At 42.8% G+C, this 24,864-nt stretch overlaps 1 protein-coding gene across 2 annotated transcripts in view; it reads left to right on the top strand.

Annotated features, from left to right (window-relative positions):
* Positions 1–17,237, top strand: part of GCM1 (glial cells missing transcription factor 1) — a 56,367-nt gene extending 39,130 nt beyond the window's left edge. The window contains exons 2-5 of one of the 2 annotated variants that reach the window (XM_017971166.5): positions 9,833–10,085; positions 12,061–12,173; positions 13,210–13,338; positions 15,263–17,237. In XM_017971166.5, coding sequence (XP_017826655.1) covers positions 9,833–10,085; positions 12,061–12,173; positions 13,210–13,338; positions 15,263–16,003 — 1,236 coding nt within the window. In that variant the 3' untranslated portion in view covers positions 16,004–17,237. The remainder of the gene's footprint in view (positions 1–9,832; positions 10,086–12,060; positions 12,174–13,209; positions 13,339–15,262) is intronic. The other variant, XM_078369387.1, reaches the window with a different exon arrangement.
* Positions 17,238–24,864: the final 7,627 nt, after the last annotated feature.

Below are 24,864 nucleotides of genomic sequence, written 5' to 3'. Positions count from 1 at the left end.
TTAATTTGTATTAGAATTATTGTCACCGTTGTGGGGAAACCTTAAAGTAAACTTTAATTACTCTTGGCTCCAGGACCTATATTTTCACCTATTTCTAACTTCGTGATTGCAGCACCCAAGTCGAAGTTGGACAGACACAAAATCAGGAGTTGAAGTAAACTCCTGATATGTAGAAGACTTTACAATGTCACGTTCTAGAGCAAGAGATTTAGTGAGCTTGAGAACCCGGTAAAATGGTGGTGACACTGTGTCTTAACAGGCAGTTTTTTTCTGGGACAGGATTCTTCATCAGATCTATAAACAAGAAATAAGAACCTCTTTCCTATAGTGAAACTTGAGGTTTACAAAAGTTCACATTCCAACACGAATTTCCAAAAGTATTTGCAGCTACCCAGGAAATTAAACTAAGAAATTTATAGCAAAAATGCACATTTGGTTTTAGAAATGTATTTATAGTTCATTAAAAAGTACTAAGATTGCTCATGGAAGTAGTCAAGTGCCTTTCAATTTGTTAAATATACTGGGGAAATGATCAAAAATGCAAATATTCCTTAATATTTTCTGGGTAGAGAGAATACCATCCTCCTCTGGGTTTGTGCTGGCTTTGTCATTGGATCAAGAAACAATTGAGCTCTTGGGAAGATTTTCAAACATTAGATTTTGTATTGTGTGAGCATATCTGAAGGCAGAGGAGTGTACTAGGAAAAGCACAGGACTTGAAGGCGAATACCCTAGATTTGAATTCTAGTTCCAGCTCCTTTTTTTTGTAGAGACTTGAGTTGTTTACCTTTTCTGAAACTTCCTTTCCTCCCTGAAAATGAGGGGGTTGTGCCAAATGGTCTGGTATGTACCTATTAGTTCTAATAGTCTAAAATTCTAGAAATGTCACCCTGTGCCTAGCACAGTGCCTGACATGTATGAAACAACAAATGTTGAATATGGAATTCATTAATGAATGGCTCCATTGTTTAGAATCTGGGTGAGTCTGGAGAAATTGATTTTCTTAAGTCTTAGTTACCTCCTGTAGAATGAAAATAGTAATTCTCCACATATCCTGCCTCAATCTCTAAGATGTTTAGAGTAGTGTTCCCTAAATATATTCTGTAGAGTACAAGTTACATGGATTTTTTTTTTTTTTTTTTTTTTTTTGAGGCAAAGTCTCACTCTGTTGCCCAGGCTGGAATGTACTAGCGTGATGTTGGCTCACCACAACCTCCGCTCTTGGGTTCAAGTGATTCTCCTGCCTCAGCCTCCCAAGTAGTGATGCTACAGACATGCACCACCCTGCCCGGCCAATTTTTTTATTTTTAGTAGAGATGGGGTTTCACTATGTTGGCCAAGCTGGTCTCGAACTCCTGACCTCATGATCCGCCTGCCTTGGCCTCCCAAAGTGCTGGGATTACAGGCGTGAGCCACTGTGCCAGGCAGTTCCATGGAATTTTAATAGGTACTATGAAGAAAGAAAAAGAAAAATACGAAGTTCAACAAGGTTAAACAGGTTTCTTGACTGCAGGCTTGGAGTGTTTTTCACCCGCCTGTGCACTGGTGATTCTCCCAAGGAGGCTGTTGTTAGGCAGTGTTACCCCAACCTATTTTTAACCATGAAACTTTTTTCCTGAAGCTCTTCAGGTGGTTGATGTTCCCCAGACTACCTTTTTGGCATTTAAAAAACGTGATTCAGAGGATCAAATGCGATGGCTTGTGAGGATTATAACTTTCTCGAATTTCATTCTCTGTCCCATCTATCCAGATCACTTATAGTTTGTATTTCATAATTATTACTTATGCAACATTTAGGAAAATTCCTTTTCTGTTTATCTTTTCAAGTGCTTCAAGTTTCAAGTTTCTTTCTCTCATTCTTTCTTTCTTTTCTTTTTTTGGAGAGAGGGTCTCACTCTCATTACCCAGGCTGTAGTGCAGAGGCTCAATCCTAGCTTACCACAGCATTGAATTCCTGGGCTCAGGTAATTCTCCCACCCCAGCCTCCAGAACAGTGGAGACCACAAGCATGCACCACCATACCCATCTAATTTTTTGTGTTTTTAATAGAGATGGGGTTTCACCATGTTGCCCAGGCTAGTCTCGAACTCCTAAACTCAAGAGTTCTGCCCATCTTGGCCTCCCAAAGTACTAGGATTACAGGTGTAAACCACTGTACCCGGCCTTCAAGTTTCAAAATGATTACCCAAATTCAAATTGCATCTCTGGGCTGAGAAACTCCAAGTGTCTTTAAATAGTTCAGATACATCAAGATTTATGGGTTAACTTTGACAATAGTGAGCAGTGATGTCCACACTAAGATATCAGACATTTTTGAGAAACTGAATTATGGGAGACACTGTAGTAGGCTCAGGGATACTGGGGCCATTAAGCTCTGTTAACTTCCATGGAAATGCTCATGATCTTCTGGGCTAGTGGAACAAGATCATTGCCCAAATAGGGAATCAATGCCATGTAGAAAAATTCTAGAAGAGTTTGAGAGAGGGAGTATGTAATTCAATATGACTCTGGCATGGGGAGCAAAGCCAGAAGAGTTTGTGTAAGGTTAGAGGAAAAAAAATTAGATCAATCATCTATGATTTATGTCATTAACTATAGCAACAGTCTGAATTTAGGAAGCATGCTGGTCCGGACAGCAGGAAGGAAACATAATGCAACGAGTTGCATTACTCTCTGCTTGATATTACCCAAGGCGTTTCCTTATAACCATCCTGGCAAGGGCTTTGACTATCAAGGTCACTGTAGGGAACCAGGGTCTGAAGACTCAGATGTTCCCACTTTAGAGAGTTGTACACAAGTGTTCAGCATAAAGATTTTGGGGGCTACTGGTGGTTTGGAAACAGACATCCTAAGAGGATTCGGTTGTTTTATCGTTAGTGGCAAGCCATTAGTCTTGTTGGGCTGGAAAGTGTCAAGATCAGATCCTAGGGCTTAGAAAGGCCTCAATCTAACTCCACTTGCCCTCAGTAAACCTTTCCTTTCTTGTATTTGTTTCCTGTATGTTGCTTATGTTGCATATGTCTTTTAAAATATATATATATATTTTATAATAGCCACCCTTTATTTTTATTTATTTTTATTTTTTGAGATGGAGTTTTGCTCTTGTTGCCCAGGCTGGAGTGCAGTGGCATGATCTCAGCTCACCACAACCTCTACCTCTCAGGTTCAGGCGATTCTCCTGCCTCAGCCTCCCAAGAAGCTGGGATTACATGCACCACCTTACCCAGCTAAATTTGTATTTTTAGTAGAGATGAGGTTTCTCCATGTTGGCCAGGCTGGTCTCGAACTCCCAATCTCAGGTGATCCACCCGCCTCAGCCTCCCAAAGTGCTGGGATTGCAGGCATGAGCCGCTGCGCCCAGTGCGTATGTCTTTACAAATCCTCATTTCCCCTGTTTCTGGCCATTCCTCTATTTTTTTATTCCATTTCTATTCAGTATAATCTGTGGGAAGCCAGCCCAGAACTGCAGGCACTCAACTTAAACCTTTTTTTTTTTGTTTTAAGACAAGAGTCTCTCTGTTGCCTGGGCTGGAGTTGCAGTGGTGTGATCTTGGCTCACTGCAACCTCTCTGCCTCCTGGGTTCAAGTGATCAAGTGATTCTCATGCCTCAGCCTACCATGTAGCTGCAGCTACAGATGCACAGTACCATGCCTGGCTGATTTATTTATATATATATTTTTTAGTAGAGATGAGGTTTTACCATGTTGGCCAGACTGGTCTCAAGCTCCTGGCCTTAAGTGATCTGCCTACCTCAGCCTCCTGAAGCTGGGATTACAAGTATGAGCCACTGTGCCTGGCCAACTTAAACCAGTATATATATGTGTATTTTTTTTTTAATTGTAAAGATGGAGTTTCACCATGATGGCCAGGCTGGTCTTGAACTCCTGACCTCAGGTAATCCACCCACCTCGGCCTCCCAAAGTGCTAGGATTACAGGTGTGAGCCACCACATGAGCCAACTAAAACCATTATTGTTAAAAGTGTCTTTATTTCAAGCCAATGTAAGGGAAGCACCAATTGTGCTTTCCCTTCCTATTTCCCTTAAATTACATTTTTACTTACAAAGTTTAAATCTAACTGCTTTAAGATTTGCTTGATCCAAGCAGCAAATGTCTGATGTGGATTTAGTCTTGATTTTAAATGTGGATTACATGATCCTGGAGAGTGTCACACTCTCGTTAATACTGATCGTAATCCTTGAGAGAACGTTGAATCTCTAAGAATTACTTTCTTAGTTTAAAATAGTACCTATTTCACTAGAGAGAAGAGAACACCCACTCTGTTTCAAATACCAGCCAGTTTCTCTGAATTCAGTTTGTTCCAATAGCACCACAGCGGACAAACACCCTGGATCCTTTTGTTCCTACACACTGAGCAGTTTGCAGATTAAACCCATGGCCAAAGCCACACCAAGTTATTAACTCACACAATTACAAGGTATAAGTATATTTTTTTATAGAGAAAACATTCTCTAGTATAGAATAGCAGGGTCAACTGCAAAGGGGCCACAGCTCTGATTAGTTAATTTCTGGACTATGATTTTAGCCAGCCAAATTTCCTTTGTCTCTGTAAAAGACAAGCCCAAAATTGTGAGCAAACGTGAATATCTGAGCTCTCTCTCTGAATTCATGTGGCCACATGAAGTCATAACGAGCCAATTGTAGTCCTCAGTTGTGTCTTGGTGCTAGGGAGCTAGCAGGTAAACCAGATTTCTTGTCAATTATTATCTCCCTGCATGAGCAGGTCACGTTGTCATTGTTCTGGTGGGGGTTCCCGTGACTTTGTCCCCTTTGCCCAATGTTCTCCTTGATCTCAAGGTCATTTGAACTTCCCTGAGACAGCTCTACCTATATGGGCTCCCATGATCACTGGGGCCTCTGCTATTTGGGCCAGAATTATTCTGTCACTCTGTGCTTCTGGTGTGATGCAGTTAGGAGCATTATTGTATCTGTGGTAGCAGGGACTCTTCTGGTACCCTGCAGCAGGTCCCTTGCTTAGCTGGGTGGAGTAGAAATGGAAGGGAAAGGGGAAGACAGGTAGATGAGAGTCAGAGATTGAAAGCTGGGGTAACTTGGCCTAGCTTAGTGTTTTCAGAGTAAATAAGGAACATTGTCCTGAGTCTTGATGGCTTGACTAAGAAATACCAAGATTAGTCTAATGAGTAATCAGTAATTCTTTTTTTTTTTTTTTTAGATTAGGGTCTTATTATTTTGCCTAGGCTGTTCTTGAACTCCTGAGCTCAAGCAACTTTCTGCCTTATCCTCCTGGGTAGCTGGGATTGCAGACATTCCCCACCATGCCTGCCCTAAGGAGTAATTCTTTGAAATTCTTTCCATGATAGCACTTGGAGTTTTATTTCCAGTTGGCCCAAAAGAGGTTAAGTTCCTGAAAAGTTGTGTATAAATCAAAACATTGGTTGAATTTTTGTTCCTGTTTTCCATGATACCTGACTTTTTTTACCTCTATATAATTTGCTTTAAAGTATGTTTGTTTGCTATTCCTGTTCTATTTGGAAACATTTACTTATAAGCAATGAATAAGCTATTTATATAATTAATGAAAACCTGGAAGATAATTATATGAGGACAGACTATATTACAAATGCAAATCAATTTTAGAATATGATCATATGAGAATGTAGATATTTTTGGTACTTCATTTCAGAATTTGTATTTTAATTTATTAGTTTTATATAACAATACATACTTAACTTCTTCAGGTATCCTCTTAAAACTTCAAGTAGTTGAATAAATTAGAATGAGGTGTGGATGAAGGCTGTTCTAAGAGTGCATAGAGTTACAAAGATTTTGATTTAGATGATTAAATCTGTTAGTAAAAAACTATCCCCCAAAGTCATAGAAATATCAGTAAACTGCCCCCCCATGATGTTACCCAGGAGATTATAAAATATAAATTAGTTAGGTCTACATGTTGGAAACCTTAGAAATATTCCCTTTCAATTATAAACTTCTTAACTAAGAGGAAAAACAAAGAGTTACTCATGAAAAGTTAGAAATTAAAACAAACAAAGGATCTAAAAAGAAGAAAATATTTCGTGGGGATTCACTAAACATGATGAAGAAATGATTGTTCTTTCTTATTAACTTTTACCTCTCTGAGGCCTTGGTTTAACAGGTTTTAGAGATCACAATCATCCGACACTTGGATTCCTTTGCATTATTGAGATCTGGGTTTTCTCTTAATTTCAGTGTAAAAAGACATCAAAGACCTCACTAACCATCCAGGTCAAAGATTAGGCAAGAATAAATGGCCCAGAGACTAGCTTGATGTGAGTATATTTACCCCTAGTGATGTTCTCAGTCCATACATTGTCCAAATTATTACTGCTTTTTTTTTTTTTTTTTTTTTTTTTTGAGACAGAGCCTTGCTTTGTCACCAGGCGCCAGGCTGGAGTGCAGTGGCATGATCTCGGCTCACTGCAACCTCCACTTCCCGGGTTCAAGCAATTCTCCTACTTCACCCTCCCAAGTAGCTGGGACTACAGGCACATGCCACCACACCCAGCTAATTTTTGTATTTTTTTAGTAGAATGAGATTTCACCATGTTGGCCAGGACGGTCTCCATCTCTTGACCTCATGATCTGCCCACCTTGGCTTCCCAAAGTGCTGGGATTACAGGCATGAGCAACCATACCCGGCCTACTGTTTTTTTGTTTTAAACAAAGCACTCTGTCACCTAGGCTGGAGTGCAGTGATGCAATCTTGGCTCACTGCAACCTCTGCCTCCTGGGTTCAAGCGATTCTCCTGTCTCACGCTCCTGAGTAACTAGGATTACAGGCATGTGCCACTGTGCCTGGCCAATTTTTGTATTTTTGGTAGAGTCGGAGTTTCATCATGTTGGCCAGTCTGGTCTTGAACTCCTGGCTTCAAGTGATCCACCCACCTTGACCTCTCAAAGTGCTGGGACTACAGGTGTGAGCCACCACACCCAGTATTACTGCATTATTAATAGAACTGGAGAACTAAGGTACCAGTGGAGGGACTCTCAGGAAAAAAGCTTAAAGGATGGTAGAGATCATTTCTTCCTTTACAGGCAAGGAGTCTTTGCTTTAATCAGAACATCCGAGATGTTCTCACAGACATATTCCACCCCTTCTGGTTATTGGAGTCTATGGCTCTGACCAGCCTAAAAAGGCCATTCACCTTTAAAGCATGAAAATCTCAGGTTTCCTCTAAGTCCACCTTGACCTCATCTCTGCTAGGCTAACTGTGCTTTTTATTGGAATCATTCAAGTGCGCCAGTAGTTTTTTACAGTCCAATATCAGAGGAAAGTACACTCAAAAAAAATTTTTTTTAGTAGCGAGATGTGGATTCTACTGTGTTGCCCAGGCTGGTCTCGACCTCCCGGCCTCAAGCGATCCTTCAGCCTCGACCTCCCAAGGTGCTGGGAATATAGCGGTGAGCCACTATTCCTGGCCAAAAGTACACATTTTAATGTTTTAACCTAATTATTATTTCAAAAGATAAAATATGCATTCTATGGCATTTCTGTGACAGAAAAGAAAGGGGGTGTTGTTTGCAGCTTTGGGTCACAAGAAGGAAGGGAGGGAGGGAGGGAACTTCTCTCACCCCAGGCATTGAGTCTTAGCAGGCCTAGAATTACCTGGGAATTGGGGAGCAGAGGGGATGATCTGGAAAAAGCAAATGGTCCAACCAGCATCCTGGCCTGGCCATCCAGGAAACTCTGCCATAACTGCCTAATGGACCACAGGGAACTTCTCCAGATGCCACCCTCCTATTATGTATACCCTTTCCCCTTCCCAAACCACAGTAGTTATAGCACAGCACACAAAGGGCCAGCCACTGTTGTGCCCTGAGAAGGAAGGTTGTAGAACAAGAGGTGTACCAATTAAGCTTTTGTTTTATAGAGACTTGGACTCTTTTTTTTTTTTTTTTTTTTGAGATGGAGTCTTACTCTGTTGCCTAGGCTGAAGTGCAGTGGCACGATCTTGGCTCATTCCAACTTCTGCCTCCTGGGTTCAAGCAATTCACCTGCTTCAGCCTCCCAAGTAGCTGGGATTACAGGCACCCGCCACCTTGCCCTGGCTAATTTTTTGTATTTTTAGCAGAGACAGGGTTTCGCCGTGTTGTCCAGCCTGGTCTCGAACTCCTGACCTCAGGTGATCCTCCCACCTTGGCCTCCAAAGGTGCTGGGATTACAGGCATGGGCCACCGTGCCAGCCGGGACTTGGACTCTTGTCTTGCATTCAGCTTGGCAAGGTTTAAAGCATAAAAAGACCTCTTCTCTTTTCCGAAAGCCACTGACTCTTACAACCTCATTGACTGACTGAGGGTGGTTCCAGATCTGGCAGAATAACTGTTAACACTGAGGTGGAACCCACTGCATGCAGGGCACTGTTTCAAGTGCATTGCGTGTGTTAATTCAGTAAGTCCTCAAAACCTCCCTGTGGGGTACTCCTGTTACCCCATTTTACAGAGCAGGAAACAGAGGCACTGAGAAGAAAAGAACTTCCTTAAGACTTGTACCCAGGCAGACAGTGTACCTCCAGAGTCCAAGCTTACAGCCAGGAGTCTCAGACTCTTTGTGAAGAGCCAGATAGTTAGCATTGTAGTCTCTGTGGGCAGTACTGTCTCTGCTGCGGTGGTGTAAAAACATCCATAGACAACACCGAAGTGAATGAACATAGATGTGTTCCAATAAAACTTTATTTACAAAAAGCAGGCAAGGGGCAAGATTTGGCCCATGGGCCCTAGTTTGCACACTACAGCTCTTAACCACTATATAGTACTACGCTGCAGGTACATAAAACTCAGTCATTTACATAAAACTCTCTCATTTATATTTCCTCAGACCACCTCAGGCCACATGACATTCCATTCAACAAGTATCATTATATGGAATCTATAGTTTACAAAACATCTGCTCTTCACAACACTTTTGTGAGGCAGGTTTAATCAATGTCCTGGTTTTAGAGAAGAGCTAAACAAGGCTTTAAAAACGAAGCTACTTGCCCAGAGTCTCAAGTTACAAAGTTCTTTGGCACATTCTACACTTGAAGTCTAACTCAATAAAAGCCCATCTAGCCTGACCCTAGTTGTTTCTTCTGGACCTTCTAGAATCTTCTATTTTGACCTTCTAGGACCTTCTAGATGAAAAATGTTCTTACACCAGGCCAAGTCTCTGAAAGCCGTAGGGGATGGGTACAGCCTAAGTTTGACTGCTGACACTGCTTGCTGACTCTCATTCTAAGAACTGGGCAGGATGGGTCAAATGCAGCATCTGTGCAACAATGTAGGGCCTTGGAATATGACATCACACTAACAATTATTTAGAGCTTACAGCGTGCTAGGTGCTGTGCTAAGTATTTAATATATATAATCTATTTAATCTTTAGAAGAACTCTTCAGGTAGGCAGGTCTCATTCCTGTATTATAGATGAAAAAACAGAGGCACAGAGAGCAAAATAATGTGTGCTCTAAGGACTGAGTGTCCTGTGTCCCTGACTTTTTTTTTTGAGATGGAGTTTTGCTCTCGTGGCCCAGGCTGAATGCAATGGCGTGATCTTGGCTCACCCCAACCTCCCAGGTTCAAGCGATTCTTTTACTTTAGCCTCCCAAGTAGCTGAGATTACAGGCATGCACCACCATGCCTGGCTACTTTTTTGTATTTTTAGTAGAGACAGGGTTTCTCCATGTTGGTCAGGCTGGTCTCAAAATCCTGACCTCATGATCCACCCCTCTTGGCCTCCCAGAGTGCTGGGATACAGTCATGAGTCACCGCGCCCAGTCAGATGACAGCTGTGTTTTCCAGCTTAAACTACAGTTGTATTTGTTGTGTTTCTATCAGAATGTGAAAAAGACAGACTGGTTTCAGGAGTGGCCAGATTCCTATGCCAAACACATCTACAGCTCGGAGGACAAGAATGCGCAGCGGCACCTGAGCAGCTGGGCCATGCGCAACACCAACAACCACAACTCCCGCATCCTCAAGAAGTCCTGCCTTGGTGTGGTGGTGTGTGGCCGCGACTGCCTTGCAGAGGAGGGGCGCAAGATCTACCTGAGACCTGCCATCTGTGACAAGGCCCGGCAGAAGCAGCAGAGTGAGTAGAGCTTGGTAGCACCAGCAAAAAGCTGGCACCCAGCAGATGCCCCTGCCAGATGGGTCACTGTATCCCAGCACCGCCCAAGGATGCAATGCTCACCCTGGAGTGTAGTGGAGGCCAAGGCTGTTCTGACATGGAGCATATGGAGAGGAACCAACCAGACCTCTTGTGCCCCAGCAGGGACCTCACATATTTGCCATACCCAGAATGCCCACCACCAAAAGGGTTAGGACACCAGACTAAACACTCCTGATAAAGGGAAGATGGTAGGTGTGGTAACTCACACCTGTAATCTCAGCACTTTGGAAGGCAAAGATGAGAGGATTGCTTGAGCCCCAGATGTTCCAGACCAGCCTGGGCAACATAAAGAGACCCCCATCCCTACAAAAGATTTAAAAATTAGTTGGGTGTGGTTGCATGTGCCTGTGGTTGCAGCTACTCCAGAGGCCGAGGCAGGAGGAGTGGTTGCGCCTGGAAAGTCAAGGCTGCAGTGAGCCATAAGGGAGCCACTGCACTGCAGCCCAAGCAAGAGTGAGATCCTGACTCCGAAATAAAGGAAAAGCGGCTGGACGTGGTGGCTCATGCTTATAATCCCAGCACTTTGGGAGGCCAAGGTGGGAGGATCACCTGAGGTCAGGAGTTTGAGACCAGCCTGGCCAACATGGTGAAACCGCATCTCTACTTTAAAACACACACACACACACACACACTAGCCAGGTATAGTGGCGGGAACCTGTAATCCCAGCTACTCAGGAGGCTGAGGCAAGAAAATCTCTTGAACCCGGAAGGTGGAGGTTGCAGTGAGCTGAGATTGCACCACTGCACTCCAGCCTGGGTGACAGAGCAAGACTCTGTCTCCAAACAAAAAAAAAAAGGAAAAATGTATCACTTAAGGTGTTAATGTTAATTCATCAACGACTGATGTAAAATTTAGAAGAAAGTAGTTTATTGGACTTGCCACTGGACCTCTTATGGGTCCCTGAGTGATCTCAATGTGTGCATTGATGTGGAGTGGCAGCTGTGAGATTAAATGAGAGGTTAGATCAATTCCATTCAGTTAGGCTCACATTGTAATCACATGCTGAGATATTTGTTCATTTTTAAAAACAAATTCACTGGATTATGAAATCGATATATTCAGCATGCCCTGTACTTTGCCCATGTCAAACCTCAAGTTACTTTATATTTTTTCTAGTAGTTTGTCTTCAAAACTTGCTCTGTCAGGACCTGGTATCAGTCATTTATGCTTCTGTGAAAATTTAGTAGCTGCATTCACTCTCCCATGTGGCTCGGCTCCTTGACCCTTAGACCCTGGCCTCTTGACCCTTAGACCCTTAGTTCTAATTAGGAGGTGAAAGAATTTCTCTTTTTTTTTTTTTTTTTTTAAGACAGAGTCTTGCTCTGTCACCCAGGCTGGAATGCATTGGTGCGATCTCGGCTCACTGCAACCTCCACCTCCCAGGTTCAAGTGATTCTCCTGCCCCAGCCTCCTGAGTAGCTGGGACCACAGGCACCCGCCACCATGCCCACTAACTTTTGTATTTTTAGTAGAGGTGGGGTTTCACTATGTTGGCCAAGCTGGGCCTAGGCTTCCAGCCTCAAGTGGATCCACCTGCCTTGGCCTCCCAAAGTGTAGGGATTATGGGTGTGAGCCACCATGCCAGCCAGAATTTCAAATATCACTAAATAAGTAGGGAGGGGTTTTCTGCACAGAAGAGCTCTTCCCTGACCTGTGAAATATCTGACTTGGTAGGCAACCACTTCCCCTATCCATGTGTGAGACCCATCTGGGCCATTTTGGAGTCCAGGCTTCCTAGGATCAGGGGTAATATCTAGTGGATGGAAGCCCATCAAACTCTGCCCAGATTTATCTTCTGCCATCCTAGAGTCAGGCCTAAAATCTTTAGGGCTGCATAGGAGTCAACTGACATAGTTCAGCCAGGTGTGGTCATTTTCCTCTGCTCTTTTGTAGGGAAACGCTGTCCCAACTGTGACGGGCCTCTGAAGCTCATCCCGTGCCGAGGTCATGGGGGCTTCCCGGTCACCAACTTCTGGAGACACGATGGACGCTTTATATTTTTCCAGGTTGGATTTGAGTTAGTTATGGGCCTTTCATTACTGAGGAGTTTCACTAGAGGCTGGAGATGCACAGATAAATGAGATCCTGCACCAAGCCTGAGGGCTCACACTCTGAGACAGCAAGTGTCTGTCCCCTGCACTTCTAATAGATGTTTGAAGTGCTGGGGAGCTCTAGAAGGGGAGCTGGCTGTCTCTGCCTCCACTCCTCAGGAGAAGTCACACTGAGGTTAGCACAGTGCTTCTAAGCATGCTGCTTGCTGCTGCTAGCCTTCAGCAAATCTGAGTTCGAATACCAGCTTTGACTTTTCACTCGCTCTGTAAACCTGACTGAGCAGGTGACTTTCTTCCTCCGAGTCCCAGGTTTCTGTAGAATGTGTAAGAAGTACTAATGGGGCAGGGGCATCAACAGTGGTAAAGAATGGACCCTGACTCAGACTACCTGGGTTTGAATTAGTGGGATGCTGGTAAACCAGCTCTCCAGAAAAGAAAATGTCCAGATTTCTAGCATTTGCCAACTTCTGTAATGGAAATATTCCCACCATGGCTGATTTCAAGCCAGAAGTCATTTTTAAAAATCAGCCTACAAAATTCCTGAATGTTTATCTATTGACTCTCAGCTTGGCCAGGTCCAGGGAGGGAAATCCTAGTTCCCTCACCTCTGGAGGAGGTTATCCAGTGGGCATAATCTTTCCATGCCTCAGTTTCCTGTTCTGTAAATCAGGAGTGATAATGATAGTATGTACTTCAAGGGTTGTGCTGAAGATGAAATGAGATATAAGGCACACAGAGTGTTTATCAGTGTCCTGCCCATACTACAGGAAGCATTCAATAAGTGTTACTTATCACTGTGATTATGGCTTTGCTGGGTGGGTGAGAGGCAGGCAGGCGGGAACACGGTGGGCTTGGAAGCTTCTTCAGAGGTTCATCGAGTCCTGTTACAATATGCAACTGCCACACCACCCAGGAGGACGACACAGTAAAAATGGATGCACCATGAAGCAGTGTTACCTCGTTTCCTTTTGACTTCCCTGTCTCCTTTCAGTCAAAGGGAGAGCATGATCATCCAAAACCAGAAACCAAGTTGGAAGCCGAGGCAAGAAGAGCCATGAAGAAAGTGCACACAACACCTTCCTCCGTTTCCTTGAGCCTGAAGGGGAGCTCAGAGACCAGGGTAACCCTTCATCATGTATGTTCAACACATGTAGTAGCTTGCCACGCCTATGTTGGGGGCAGTAGATTTCCAGGGTACCTTGCTGACACATGAAAGCCAGAAATCACGGATTATCAGGCACCTGCATTTCACCACCCGCCTCCACCCACCCCCCAAATTTCCTTACATCCTCAAACAGATTGTTTTCTTAGCACACTCTACCAAGATGAAATAAGCAAGTAGTTTCTGAAAATGATGGCTATCCCAGGGTGGCAATGGTGGAGTGGAGGCGACTCCCTACAGACAAACTGTGACATGAAGCCCACGGCTTTATGAGCAGCAGATCATAGGTTTTACGTTTGTCTGCTTAATATGGATAGTAATTCCTATACTTTTTCTACGGTTCAAACTGCACATTTCTTTTTGGGAGAACAGAGATGGAGCTGGTCCATTCCTAGAGACTCTAATTGTACTTTATAAAGAAAAATTGTAATTGGGTCTGTTGTAGGGAAATGTAAGTCCCCCAAACCCAAATGGCTGTTCCCTTATCCTTTCTCCCAGCCATAGGACAAGACAAGGGGCATCTCAGTCCCTCATCCACTCTACCTGGTCACAGCCCTTTTTTTGTAGCCCCTGAAACTATCTCCTTAATAGGTAGTTCTTTTACCTAAACAAGAGCATAACTTAATTCTCATCCAGATTCTTTTCTTAACGATTAACTAAAGAACAATATACTTCCTCCATTTAGAAAAATCTACCACTTGTATTCTAGAGGTCTGATTTATGGTTCAACAAAATCCCCATGAATTCAGAGAAAAATCTCTTGAGGAAAGGAAAAAGAAAACAGCAGCAGCAACTATGGTTTCTCACACTCCAACCAGCACTGAGAAATAGAAAAGTCAAGGGAGGAAGTGATGAGAGCAAGAGACCCCTGAGATCTGTACTGAGTATGATATAAATCTTTGTAGTTTTACTTGGATTTTTTGTAAATAGTTCCTTATAAGTTTCTCAAAAAGGCAATTAGGGGGCCAGGCACTGTGGCTTATGACTACAATTCCAGCACTTTGGGAGGCCAAGACAGGTGGGCCACTTGAGGTCAGGAGTTTGAGACCAGACTGAACATGGCAAAACCCCATCTCTACTAAAAATATAAAAATTAGCTGGGCATGGTGGCATATGCCTGTAATCCCAGCTATTGGGAGGCTAAGACATGAGAATCACTTGAACACAGGAAGCGGAGGTTGCAGTGCGCCGAGATCGTGCCATGGCACTCCAGCCTGACTGGGCAACGAAGCGAGACTCCATCTCAAAAAAAAAAAAAAGGCAATTAGGATATCGGATTTGTGTTTTGTGTTTGAGTGTGAAACATCTTAAACACACTCATGTTGCTACAGAGGGTAGGGAAAGTCAGCTCTTAACTGGTTAGTAAATTTTAACATGGAAACAGAGGCAGCCTTTGCTTTTTTTTTTTAAGATGGAGTTTCACTCTGTTGCCCAGGCTGGAGTGCAATGGTGCAATCTTGGCTCACCACAACCTCTGCCTCCCGGGTTCAAGTGATTCTCCTGCCTCAGCCTCCAAAACAGCTGGGATTACAGGCATGCACCACATGCCCAGCTAATTTTGTATTTTTAGTAGAGACAGGGTTTCTCCATGTTGGTCAGGCTGGTCTTGAACTCCTGACCTCAGGTGATTCTCCCACCTTGTCCTCCCAAAGTGCTGGGATTTGTCAGGCATGAGCTGCCGCGCCTGGCTGCCTCTGCTTTTTACAAGCGTTTCATGGTTGTGGTCAAGCTGCTGCATGTGTTTGTACGTCAAGTATTAATATGTAAAGAATGAGGAAAGTCTGACTGAGCTCTTATTTGTGCAGAGTAACTCATAGATGCCTATGGTAGTGGTTTTGATTTGCTTAACTTATTAACAGGAGCATTTCACTTTCCTTTCCAGTCTCTTCCAGGTGAAACACAAAGTCAGGGGAGTTTACCTTTGACTTGGTCTTTCCAGGAAGGTGTCCAATTGCCTGGTAGTTACAGTGGACATTTAATAGCTAACACTCCTCAACAGAACTCACTAAATGATTGCTTTTCCTTCTCCAAGAGTTATGGTCTGGGAGGAATCACAGATCTGACTGACCAGACTTCCCCTGTGGACCCCACGAAGCTCTACGAAAAGCGCAAATTGTCCAGTAGCAGAACCTACAGTAGTGGAGACCTGCTTCCGCCTTCTGCCTCTGGAGTCTACTCTGATCATGGCGATCTGCAAACGTGGAGTAAAAACGCTGCTTTGGGGAGAAATCCTCTTAATGACAACTGTTATTCCAATTATCCTTTTTCTCTGACCAGCTGGTCTTGCAACTTCTCTTCTTCCCAAAACTCTTCAGAACCCTTTTACCAGCAGATTCCACTGGAGCCATCTGCAGCCAAAACTGGCTGTCCCCCATTATGGCCAAATCCAGGGGGTAATCTTTATGAAGAGAAGGTACATGTGGATTTTAACAGCTACGTCCAGTCCCCTGCATACCATTCACCTCAGGAAGACCCCTTTCTCTTCACCTACACCTCTCATCCTCACCAGCAATATTCACTGCCAAGCAAGAGCAGCAAATGGGATTTTGAGGAAGAAATGACATACTTGGGTTTGGATCACTGCAGCAATGAGATGCTTCTGAACCTGTGTCCTTTAAGATGACTCAACTCTTCCATTAGGTGCGCCCTCAGCCCTCAAAAATGGGGAAGGGCTGAAAGAATTTCCTTAGGAAATAATTTTTAAAACATAACCACAGATAAATGAGAATCATGATAAGCAGTAGACAAGGCTTTCTTTTTCTTTTTTTTTTTTTTTTTTTTTTTTTGAGGTAGAGTCTCACTCTGTCACCCAGGCTGGAGTGCAGTGGCACAATCTCGGCTCACTGCAACCTCTGCCTCCTGGGTTCGGGCGATTCTCCAGCCTCAGCCTCCCGAGTAGCTGGGATTACAAGCACCTGCCAACTGTGCCCGGCTAATTTTAGTGGAGACAGGGTTTTGCCATGTTGGCCAGACTGGTCTCAAACTCCTGACCTCAAGGGATCTGCCTGCCTCAGCCACCCAAAGTGCTGGGATTACAGGCGTAAGCCACCACATCCAGCTGACAAGAATTTTTTCTTAACATGAGTAATCCTTTGGCTCCTTCTCCTTCACTCTAATACTTCTACCCTTGGTAAGTATTGGAATGGAAACCTGTCTCGTCTAGGATGTGAAATGCCCTCTGCTTTTCCCCCACATTGTTTGGGGCTCCCAGTGGCACTTCATCTGCATTGCATGCTGGGTTTTCATTGTCACTGTTGCAAATCTAGTGGAGCCGACATGTGAAATGCCCACCTACCTAGGATCTGTTCTATGCCTTCTTGAGAACTGAGAATGAAGAAACAGAAATGGATAGTGGAAGAACTACCTAAGGTGTGAAAAGCTGAAGATTCCACCACTGAAGTACCGCACATTTTGTAAGTTTGAGATTAGTGTATAAAATACATGTTTTCTAGATGATTTCCAAGACTCGTGAAGACAAGGAACCCAACGTCACCCCATTTTTCGTAAAGACAAAGAACGGCAATGTTAAATTGCCATATGAAGAGAAATACTAGTGATGTACGCGGTCTCCTCACCTCCCCTTTCCTTCCCTCTTCCTCACCGACTTCCCCTTGCACAGGGGCTTTTGTTTTGTTCCATTTATTCTTTATGGCACCTATTGAATATATCAATGTGGGGTTTGTAATAGGTGAGAAATGTTTGCTTAGAGAAGTTTTTGTGCAATTAGCCTGGCAATGATTGGCCGGCCATGTTTGAATGCCAGTTCCTCTTCTTTGCTGAAGTACTTTATGATAAACATAAGCCTAGACATAAAATCTGGAGAGAACTATGCAATAAACAAATATTTTCAAAGTAAATGATCCCTTCTCCTTTATTAAAGTATTAACAGATGCACGTGATACAAAATTCAAAAGTGAAAAAAGAAGTCTCCTATTTCTAGTCTCCTCTCTGCAACACTGACCAGTTTCTTGTCTATTATTCCAGATATTAGGGAAGTTCTCTGCATATATAATTATATATAATATGTATGAAATATATTACATAAAATATACACTTTTTTTTTTGAGACGGAGATTTGCTCTTGTTGCCCAGGCTAGAGTGCAATGGCTCGATCTTGGCTCACTGCAACCTCTGCCTCCCGGATTAAAGCGATTCTCCTGCCTCAGCCTCCTGAGTAGCTGGGATTATAGGCATGCACCACCATGCCCAACTAATTTTGTACTTTTAGGAGAGACGAAGTTTCTCCATGTTGGTCAGGCTGGCCTCCAACTCCCGACCTCAGGTGATCCACTTGCATCAGCCTCCCAAAGTGCTGAGATTACAGGTGTGAGCTTCCACACCTGGCCCATACACACATATTTTATATATATGCATGTGTGTCTCTCTCTATATATAATATGCATATATAGAGAGAGAAAGATGACATATGTGGTATGATATCAGATTCATGATTCATTTCTAACATGGAATTTTGTCATTTTAGGACCCAATTTGAGCATTAGGTTCTTTTAAGCATATAGGATCACAGCTGTTTCATTTTTAATGGTGCTTTATGCATTAAATGACAATTATAATTAAATAGTCCCTATTGATAAACATTTAGATTTGTTTGTAAAACATATTGGCCAGGCATGGAGGCTCACAGATGTAATCCCAGCACTTTGGGAGGCCAAGGTGGGTATATCGCTTGAACCCAGAAGTTTAAGACCAGCCTGAGCAACATAGCGGGACCCCATCTCTACAAAATATTAAAAATTAGCTGGATGTCATCATGCATACCTGTAATCTCAACTACTTGGGAGGCAGGAGGATCACTTGAGTTAGGGAAGTTGATGCTTATCAAATCAGTGAGCCGCGATTGTGCCACTGCACTCCAGCCTGGATGACAGTCTTAATCAATCAATCAATAAAAACCTTATATATTCAGTTCAGCAGAATTGTAAAGCACATACTTGGGTAAACATCATCTGGACCAAGAAATAGGACCTACTAGCATTACAGAAGGTGCCATGGTTGTGGATTCCAATCCCACTCACTGTTGATTTTATACATCTATTGTTTTCCGACCATAGATTAGGATTTAGGACATACGCACCACTCCTCGCACGCACTGTTCCAGCAATTTACAAAGATCAGTTGTATTGAAATACAGTTTACATACAATAAAACTCAAATGACTTTACAGAGTTTTGAATGCTGTACATGTGGTCATTACACAATGAAGCCTCACCAAAATCAAGATATAGAACACGGCAGTTCCCTGAAAAGTCCTGTTGTGCTTTTTTCAGTCAATTTCCTCTGGGATCCCCAGCCCCCAGCAACTCCTGGAGGCTTTTATCTCTGAACAAGTGTGGGCAGGCTCCTGTCTGATGCTGTTGCTCCTTCATCTTTAGGCTTACATTCCTCTCCTCTCGATTGGGTTTGTGTCTTTCTCATTTTTGGTGTATTTCATCGTTTTGATAGAGCACACTCCCCACTAGTTCTCTGAGAAAAGATTTTTGGAGCCCTTGAATGTCTGGAAATGTCTTAATCAAATACTTGGTTTTTGTTTTTGTATTTTAACTTGGCACAGAATTTACCTGAGACTAGAAGACTAGGTTGAAAGTAATTTGCCTTCAAAATGGCCGGGTGCGGTGGCTCATGTCTATAATCCCAGCACTTCGGAAGGCCAAGGCAGGCGGATCACCTGAGGTTAGGAGTTCAAGACTAGCCTGGTCAACATGGTGAAACCCTGTCTCTACTAAAAATGCAAAAAATTAGCTGGGTGTAGTGGTGCACGCCTTAGGACCAGCTACTGGGGAGGCTGAGGCAGGAGAATCTCTCAATCCAGGAGGCGGAGGTTGCAGTGAGCCGAGATCGCTCCATTGCACTCCAGCCTGGGTGACAAGGGCAAAACTTTGTCTCAAAAAAAAAAATTCATTCAAAAATCTGAAGTTACCGCTTCATTGTCCTCTAGCTTCAGAGCTGCTGTTGAGAAGTCTGGATGTCATTTAGATTTCTGGTCCTTTGAGTGTGGCCTGCTTTTTATCTCTAGGAGCTTTTAGATAGTCTTGCTATGTCTTGTTATTTGAAATCTCATGACAATAAGCCTTGGGATGGGCCCTTTCATTTCTTATTCATTGTATAAGGCCTTGAGGCTTTCAATATAATAATTCATATTTTTAAGCTCTTAGATATGTTCTTATTTTTTTCAAAAATATTTGTTTCTTTTTTCTCATTATTTGGAACTTTTTTCAGATGGGTATTGTATTAAATAAATTTTCGTGGAGCACCTAAGAATGCCCTAATCCTGGGCACTGTGATTGTGTGGGCTGCTCTGTTCAGTGAGCATTGCCTGAGGGCAAGAACCACACTTGGGCCTAGAGAATGTTACAGGATATTACACCTGACTGTCAGGATTCAAATCTGTTAAAATTAAGATAAAGTACAAATAGGAAAATATAAAAGGGGCTGAGCATGGTGGCTCACAGGCGTGAGCCACACTTTGGGAGGCCGAGGTGGGTGAATTACCTGAGGTCAGGGGTTTGAGACCAGCCTAGCCAACACGGTAAAACCCCATCTCTACTAAAAATACAAAAATTAGCCAGGCGTGGTGGCTCATGCCTGTAATCCCAGCTACTTGGGAGGCTAAGGCAGGAGAATTGATTGAACCCGGGAGGTGGAGACTGTAGAGAGCTGAGATCCCACCACTGCACTCCAGCCTGGGCAACAGAGTGAGACTCTGTCTCAAAAAAACAAAAGAAAAAAAATATGAAAGGCAAATAAAATGGAAACACAGATATTATTACAGCACTAAAATGTATTACATTTGATACTGTCTTCATTTGTATGTGTAAATCATCTCCTGTTTAGCACCTGGCTCAATGCCAGCCTCCTAGAGAGGCTCAGTGTGCATAACTGCCTCAGAATGGCCCAAATGTAAAGAAGTATCAAAGGCCAATCAAAAGCAACTGTTGGGCCAAGTGCAGTGGCTCATGCCTGTGATTCCAGCACTTTGGGAGTCTGAGGCAGGCAGATCACTTGAGGTCAGTAGTTCGAGACCAACCTGGCCAAGATGGGGAAACCCCATCTCTACTAAAAATACAAAAATTAGCTGGGAGTGATGGTGGCACTTGAAGTCCCAACTATTTGGAAGGCTGAGGAAGGAGAACGCTTGAACCCAGGAGGTGGAGGTTGCAGTGAGCTGAGATCATGCCACTGCACTCCAGCCTGGGTGGCAGAACAAAACTCCATTTCAAAAACAACAACAACAACAACAAAACCCACTGTTGTAACTATTATTCTGATCTTAATAAAAATGTAGTATGAATAAGATATCCAAAGTAGGGACTTGTTTCACTGCCTATTTAGTATAAAAAGTCATTTATTATTTAGCTTATGGTGGCAGACTGAATGTATGCCTTTGCTAAGATCTTAAATGTCAGTAATGAAGTATTAAAAAAATAAGCCAAGAGAACATAGTAAGTGCATCAGAAATGTCAACACATTTCTGGGAGATGAGAAGTGGATGGAGTATATATTGACCTATAATGAGGGGTCACAAAGAAGTGAAATGGAAAGGCAGGACCCTGGAAAGGCTGTGGGCCGATGTCACTGAGCTGAAGGGTAGGAATGAGAAGAGATGGTCACCAGAAACAGGGCCAATACTTAAGAGGCTTTCTGCAGATCAACTGCTACCAATTAGGACTTCACCCAAACATGCATCCCAGGAAATAAAACAGTCAAAAAATAATAAAAATTATAAGTAAGACTTGTCTCAAGAGAAGTTGAATGAACTATTCTAGGGGAACTGAGGCTTCTCCTAGGGTGCTTGTTCCCTAGAATTAAGTACTTTTTGTTGTTGCATTTTGGAGGTGAAGATCTAAAGGCACGGTGAAGCGAAGCCTGTCTGATATTTTATCCTGATGCTGTGAACTTTAGAGCCACAGGTAGGAAGAGATGGCCCTTGCTGCTGTGCAGCCATGTTCTAAGCTATTTTTGTAGACACAATAATCGGGTTCCAACTTTTTAATTTAACTGCAGATGAAATACAGAAGGCCCCACAATAGTTCCAGCACAGAATCCCAGTGTGGTAAAGGTGTAGTTGACAGAAGTAAAAGAGAAAAAAAGTGGAAGAGGACTTGGGTAGGGTCAACACATCTTTGTGTGGGAGGGAATGAAGAGACACTGACTAAGGGTAGAATAATAAACAGTGGTTTAATGTTACTTTAAGTTGCAAATATATGCAGCAGAGGCATGGAGAGTAATCATACAGCAGCATATGACTGCAAAAAGTAAGGAAGAAGGTAGAGGCAGGGAAAGGAGTAACAATGCAAGCGAGTTCAAGCCTCATTTTTTATCCTGGGCATTCAGTGGTGATCTAGATTTGATAAGAAATTGAGGAATAAGCACGTGATTTAGAATAATCAGAGTTACCTCAGAAAACCAAAGTTAGAAAAGGTTTAAATTTGCTGTGTCTTGGGGAGCATTGAGTGGGCAGTACTTTTTGGTATAAACGCTGTACTGTCGTATTTTTTTTTAACCATGTACAAATGTTTTTTATTGAAAAATTCAACAAAAATGAAATAAAAATCACTAGACGAACTTAATGTAAATTTGACACTCACATTTTTAATGGCTTATGTTGTTAGTTGCATATGATTAATAACATTTGTGGAGAGTTTTGGTTTTGTTTTGGTAGAAAAAGGGGTCTTTTGTGTTGCTCACGCTGGTCTCGAACTTCTGGACTCAAGGGAGCCTCCCGCCCAGCCTCCCAAAGCACTGGGATTGAGTCTCCATGCCTGGTCAACATTTGTGTTTAAATACAAATAGTAACAGCTGTGCTACTATTCAGTATTTTTCAACAAACTACTGACTTATTAGCTGATCCCGAGGGCACTAATGGTTCTCTGTTTAGGGGAGTGCTTTCATTTGTGGGTCCTATTTAATCAGGAAATGGGTAAATGGAGAGGACTGAGCTGAGAGGCAAGGGAGAAGATATTCCTGGCCTTGTCAATGGGGTAGGATGGGGACGAAGACAGTTGGCTGAGGTGTTGCCAGACTGTAAGTGGCCTTGACCCCAGGTGGCACCTTAACGGTCATTGCTTTTGCCCACCTGCCTCTGCCATGGAGTCCACCAGGAGGGGTCAAAGCTAAACTGGACTTGGACATCTGGGCTGGGTGGGTAGGTGGAAATGCTGTCTTGGTGGTCAAATGGGTCCTCCCAAGTGCCTGGGATGAGTGAGAGAGAAAGAGACCTTCAAAAGCAGGGAGAGGGGAGGACTCAGGGAGACAGAGTACAAGCTAAACAATTATATGTCCTGATGGAGGGGAAAAAAGATGGGGCAAATTTTAAAATCAGAACCAATTTCTAAACTTCAATTCTGATGTTCAAAACAGAAAGAATAAAGTTCAGATACTGACTAGAATCCTTCCCTCAAATTTAGAGCATTGTCCTGGGAAAAGAGAAAGTGTCAGTCCCTGGGTGATTTCAGCGGTTTATCTGCTCATTCTGCAATATTTACATAGAGGACCTTCCACAACAGTTTTTTTTTTCTGACCAGGAGAGAAGACACATCTCCAGAGAGTTCTTTTCCCAGATATTTTTTGCCTTGCCAGGAAAAAGTGATTTTGGAACCTAAACATTCCCTGCTATGCCTTGGGATTTTTGATTTGTCACAGAGCACCTGTGTTCCTTTTGGTTTAAAATAAAATGATAATTGGATGGTAATCTAGAGACTTAGGGTTTTGGGGCTGATGGTGGGGAAGATGTAAAAGTCTGAGGGTTCTTGTTTCTTCCTCTTCCTTTTGTAGGACTTCATGCTAGCATTTTTCTCTTTGTGAGTACAACAAAAACAGAATTGCTATCCTCTTCTCTGAGGATAATAAATAGCTTGTATCTACTTCCCTGTCAGTCCAGGGAACTAGATACAGCAAGTTTTTACGTGCCCTCAATAGACCAGGACTGGTTTTTTCCAGGCTGTTTGGACCCACTGGTATTTGCTCTGAACAGAAGAGAGCTGGAGAACGTTCATTTGAGGAACTCAAGTCTCTGAGTTCAAAACTCCATTTTGAGATGCTAAACGTTTCTATGGAGGTTGGGATGGGAGGTTCAATATTCCAATACTTTATTTAAAGTGTGGAGTGTGGCAGACCTTGGGCCAAATGCTTTATATAATTACTTAATCCTTATAATGATGATAAAGAACATGTTGTTTTCCTCACTTAAACAAGGAAACGGATCTGTGAGATACAAGGAGGTAACTTAGAAGGATGCCTAAGAGAGAGTATGAGTAATGGTTAGTTAAGAGTGTGAGACTTCAGTCTTCAAACCAGGCAGTACTGCCGTGTATGTGTATGTGTGTGAGGGGGTGGATGGAGTTCCCAGACGCTTTTCTTTTCAATTTTGGGAAAAATTTTCAAGGCAGTCTTTGCTTGAAGAGGAATTGGCAGGGGTATTTGCTACCGCAAGTAATTGTGCTCAAGGCCTGGAGGCCAAGCACAGGGGCGCACACCTGTAATTTCAACACTTTGGGAGGTTAGGCAGGAGAATTGCCTGGGGACAAGAGTTAGAGACCAGTCTGGGCAACACAGGAAGACCCCTTCTCTACAAAAAATCAAAAAGTAGCCTGGTGTGGTGGTGCACTAGGTGAAGGATGGCTTGAGCCCAGGAGTTTGAGGCTGCAGTGAGCTATGATTGCACCACTGCACTTTAGACTGAGCAATAGACCAAATACCTGCACAATAGAGCATGTATATATATATATATATATATATTTAAAGGCTAGCCTGGAATACATTTTCGAATTACACAAGTTTATTTTTGATATCCTACTTCAGTATCTCTTTTGAACTTTTTTCAGGATATTCAACCTTATAATCACAGAAGTACAAAAGAAAACTACATTAAGATTCTTTTTTCATCTCCCAGACTAGGAACAATCCATGATTTTGACCATACAGCCTGGTGGCCAAGTGCCCTGATATACATTGACGGTGGGAGTATTCCTTGGTACAACCACAGGGAGGGAAATTTGGTAATATTTATCAAAATTACCAATGGATTTCCCCTTTGCTCTAACGATTCCACTTTTGAGATTTATTCTACAGTACATTGGCATATGTGTGAAATGATGAGTAGACAAGTTTAACCATTGCAGTGCTCTTTGAATAGAAGATTAAAAATCAACCAAATGTTCATTGATAGAGACCAGTTAAGAATATTTTCATACAACCATCCAACAGAACAGTAAGGCATTGTGGAAAAGAATGAGAAAACTTCTCCACATATTCTTATGGAAAGAAACTTCAGAGCAGATTGTCAAGAGAGAAAAAGACAAGGTCAAAAACAGTATGTATTGTATGCTAGCTACATGGTGGATAGAAACATGAAAACAAGTTTACATTTCGATTTGCTTGATTATGCATAAAGAAACTAGGATACATATGAAACTAGGAAAACAGATGGCATCTGTGTGTGTGTGTGTGTGTGTGTATGTGTGTGTG

The sequence above is a fragment of the Callithrix jacchus genome, chromosome 4 (genome assembly GCF_049354715.1).
Source record: "Callithrix jacchus isolate 240 chromosome 4, calJac240_pri, whole genome shotgun sequence".
Lineage (NCBI taxonomy): Eukaryota > Metazoa > Chordata > Mammalia > Primates > Cebidae > Callithrix > Callithrix jacchus.
The sequence above is the reverse complement of the archived record's forward strand: the minus strand, read 5'-3'. Positions and strand labels throughout refer to the sequence as shown.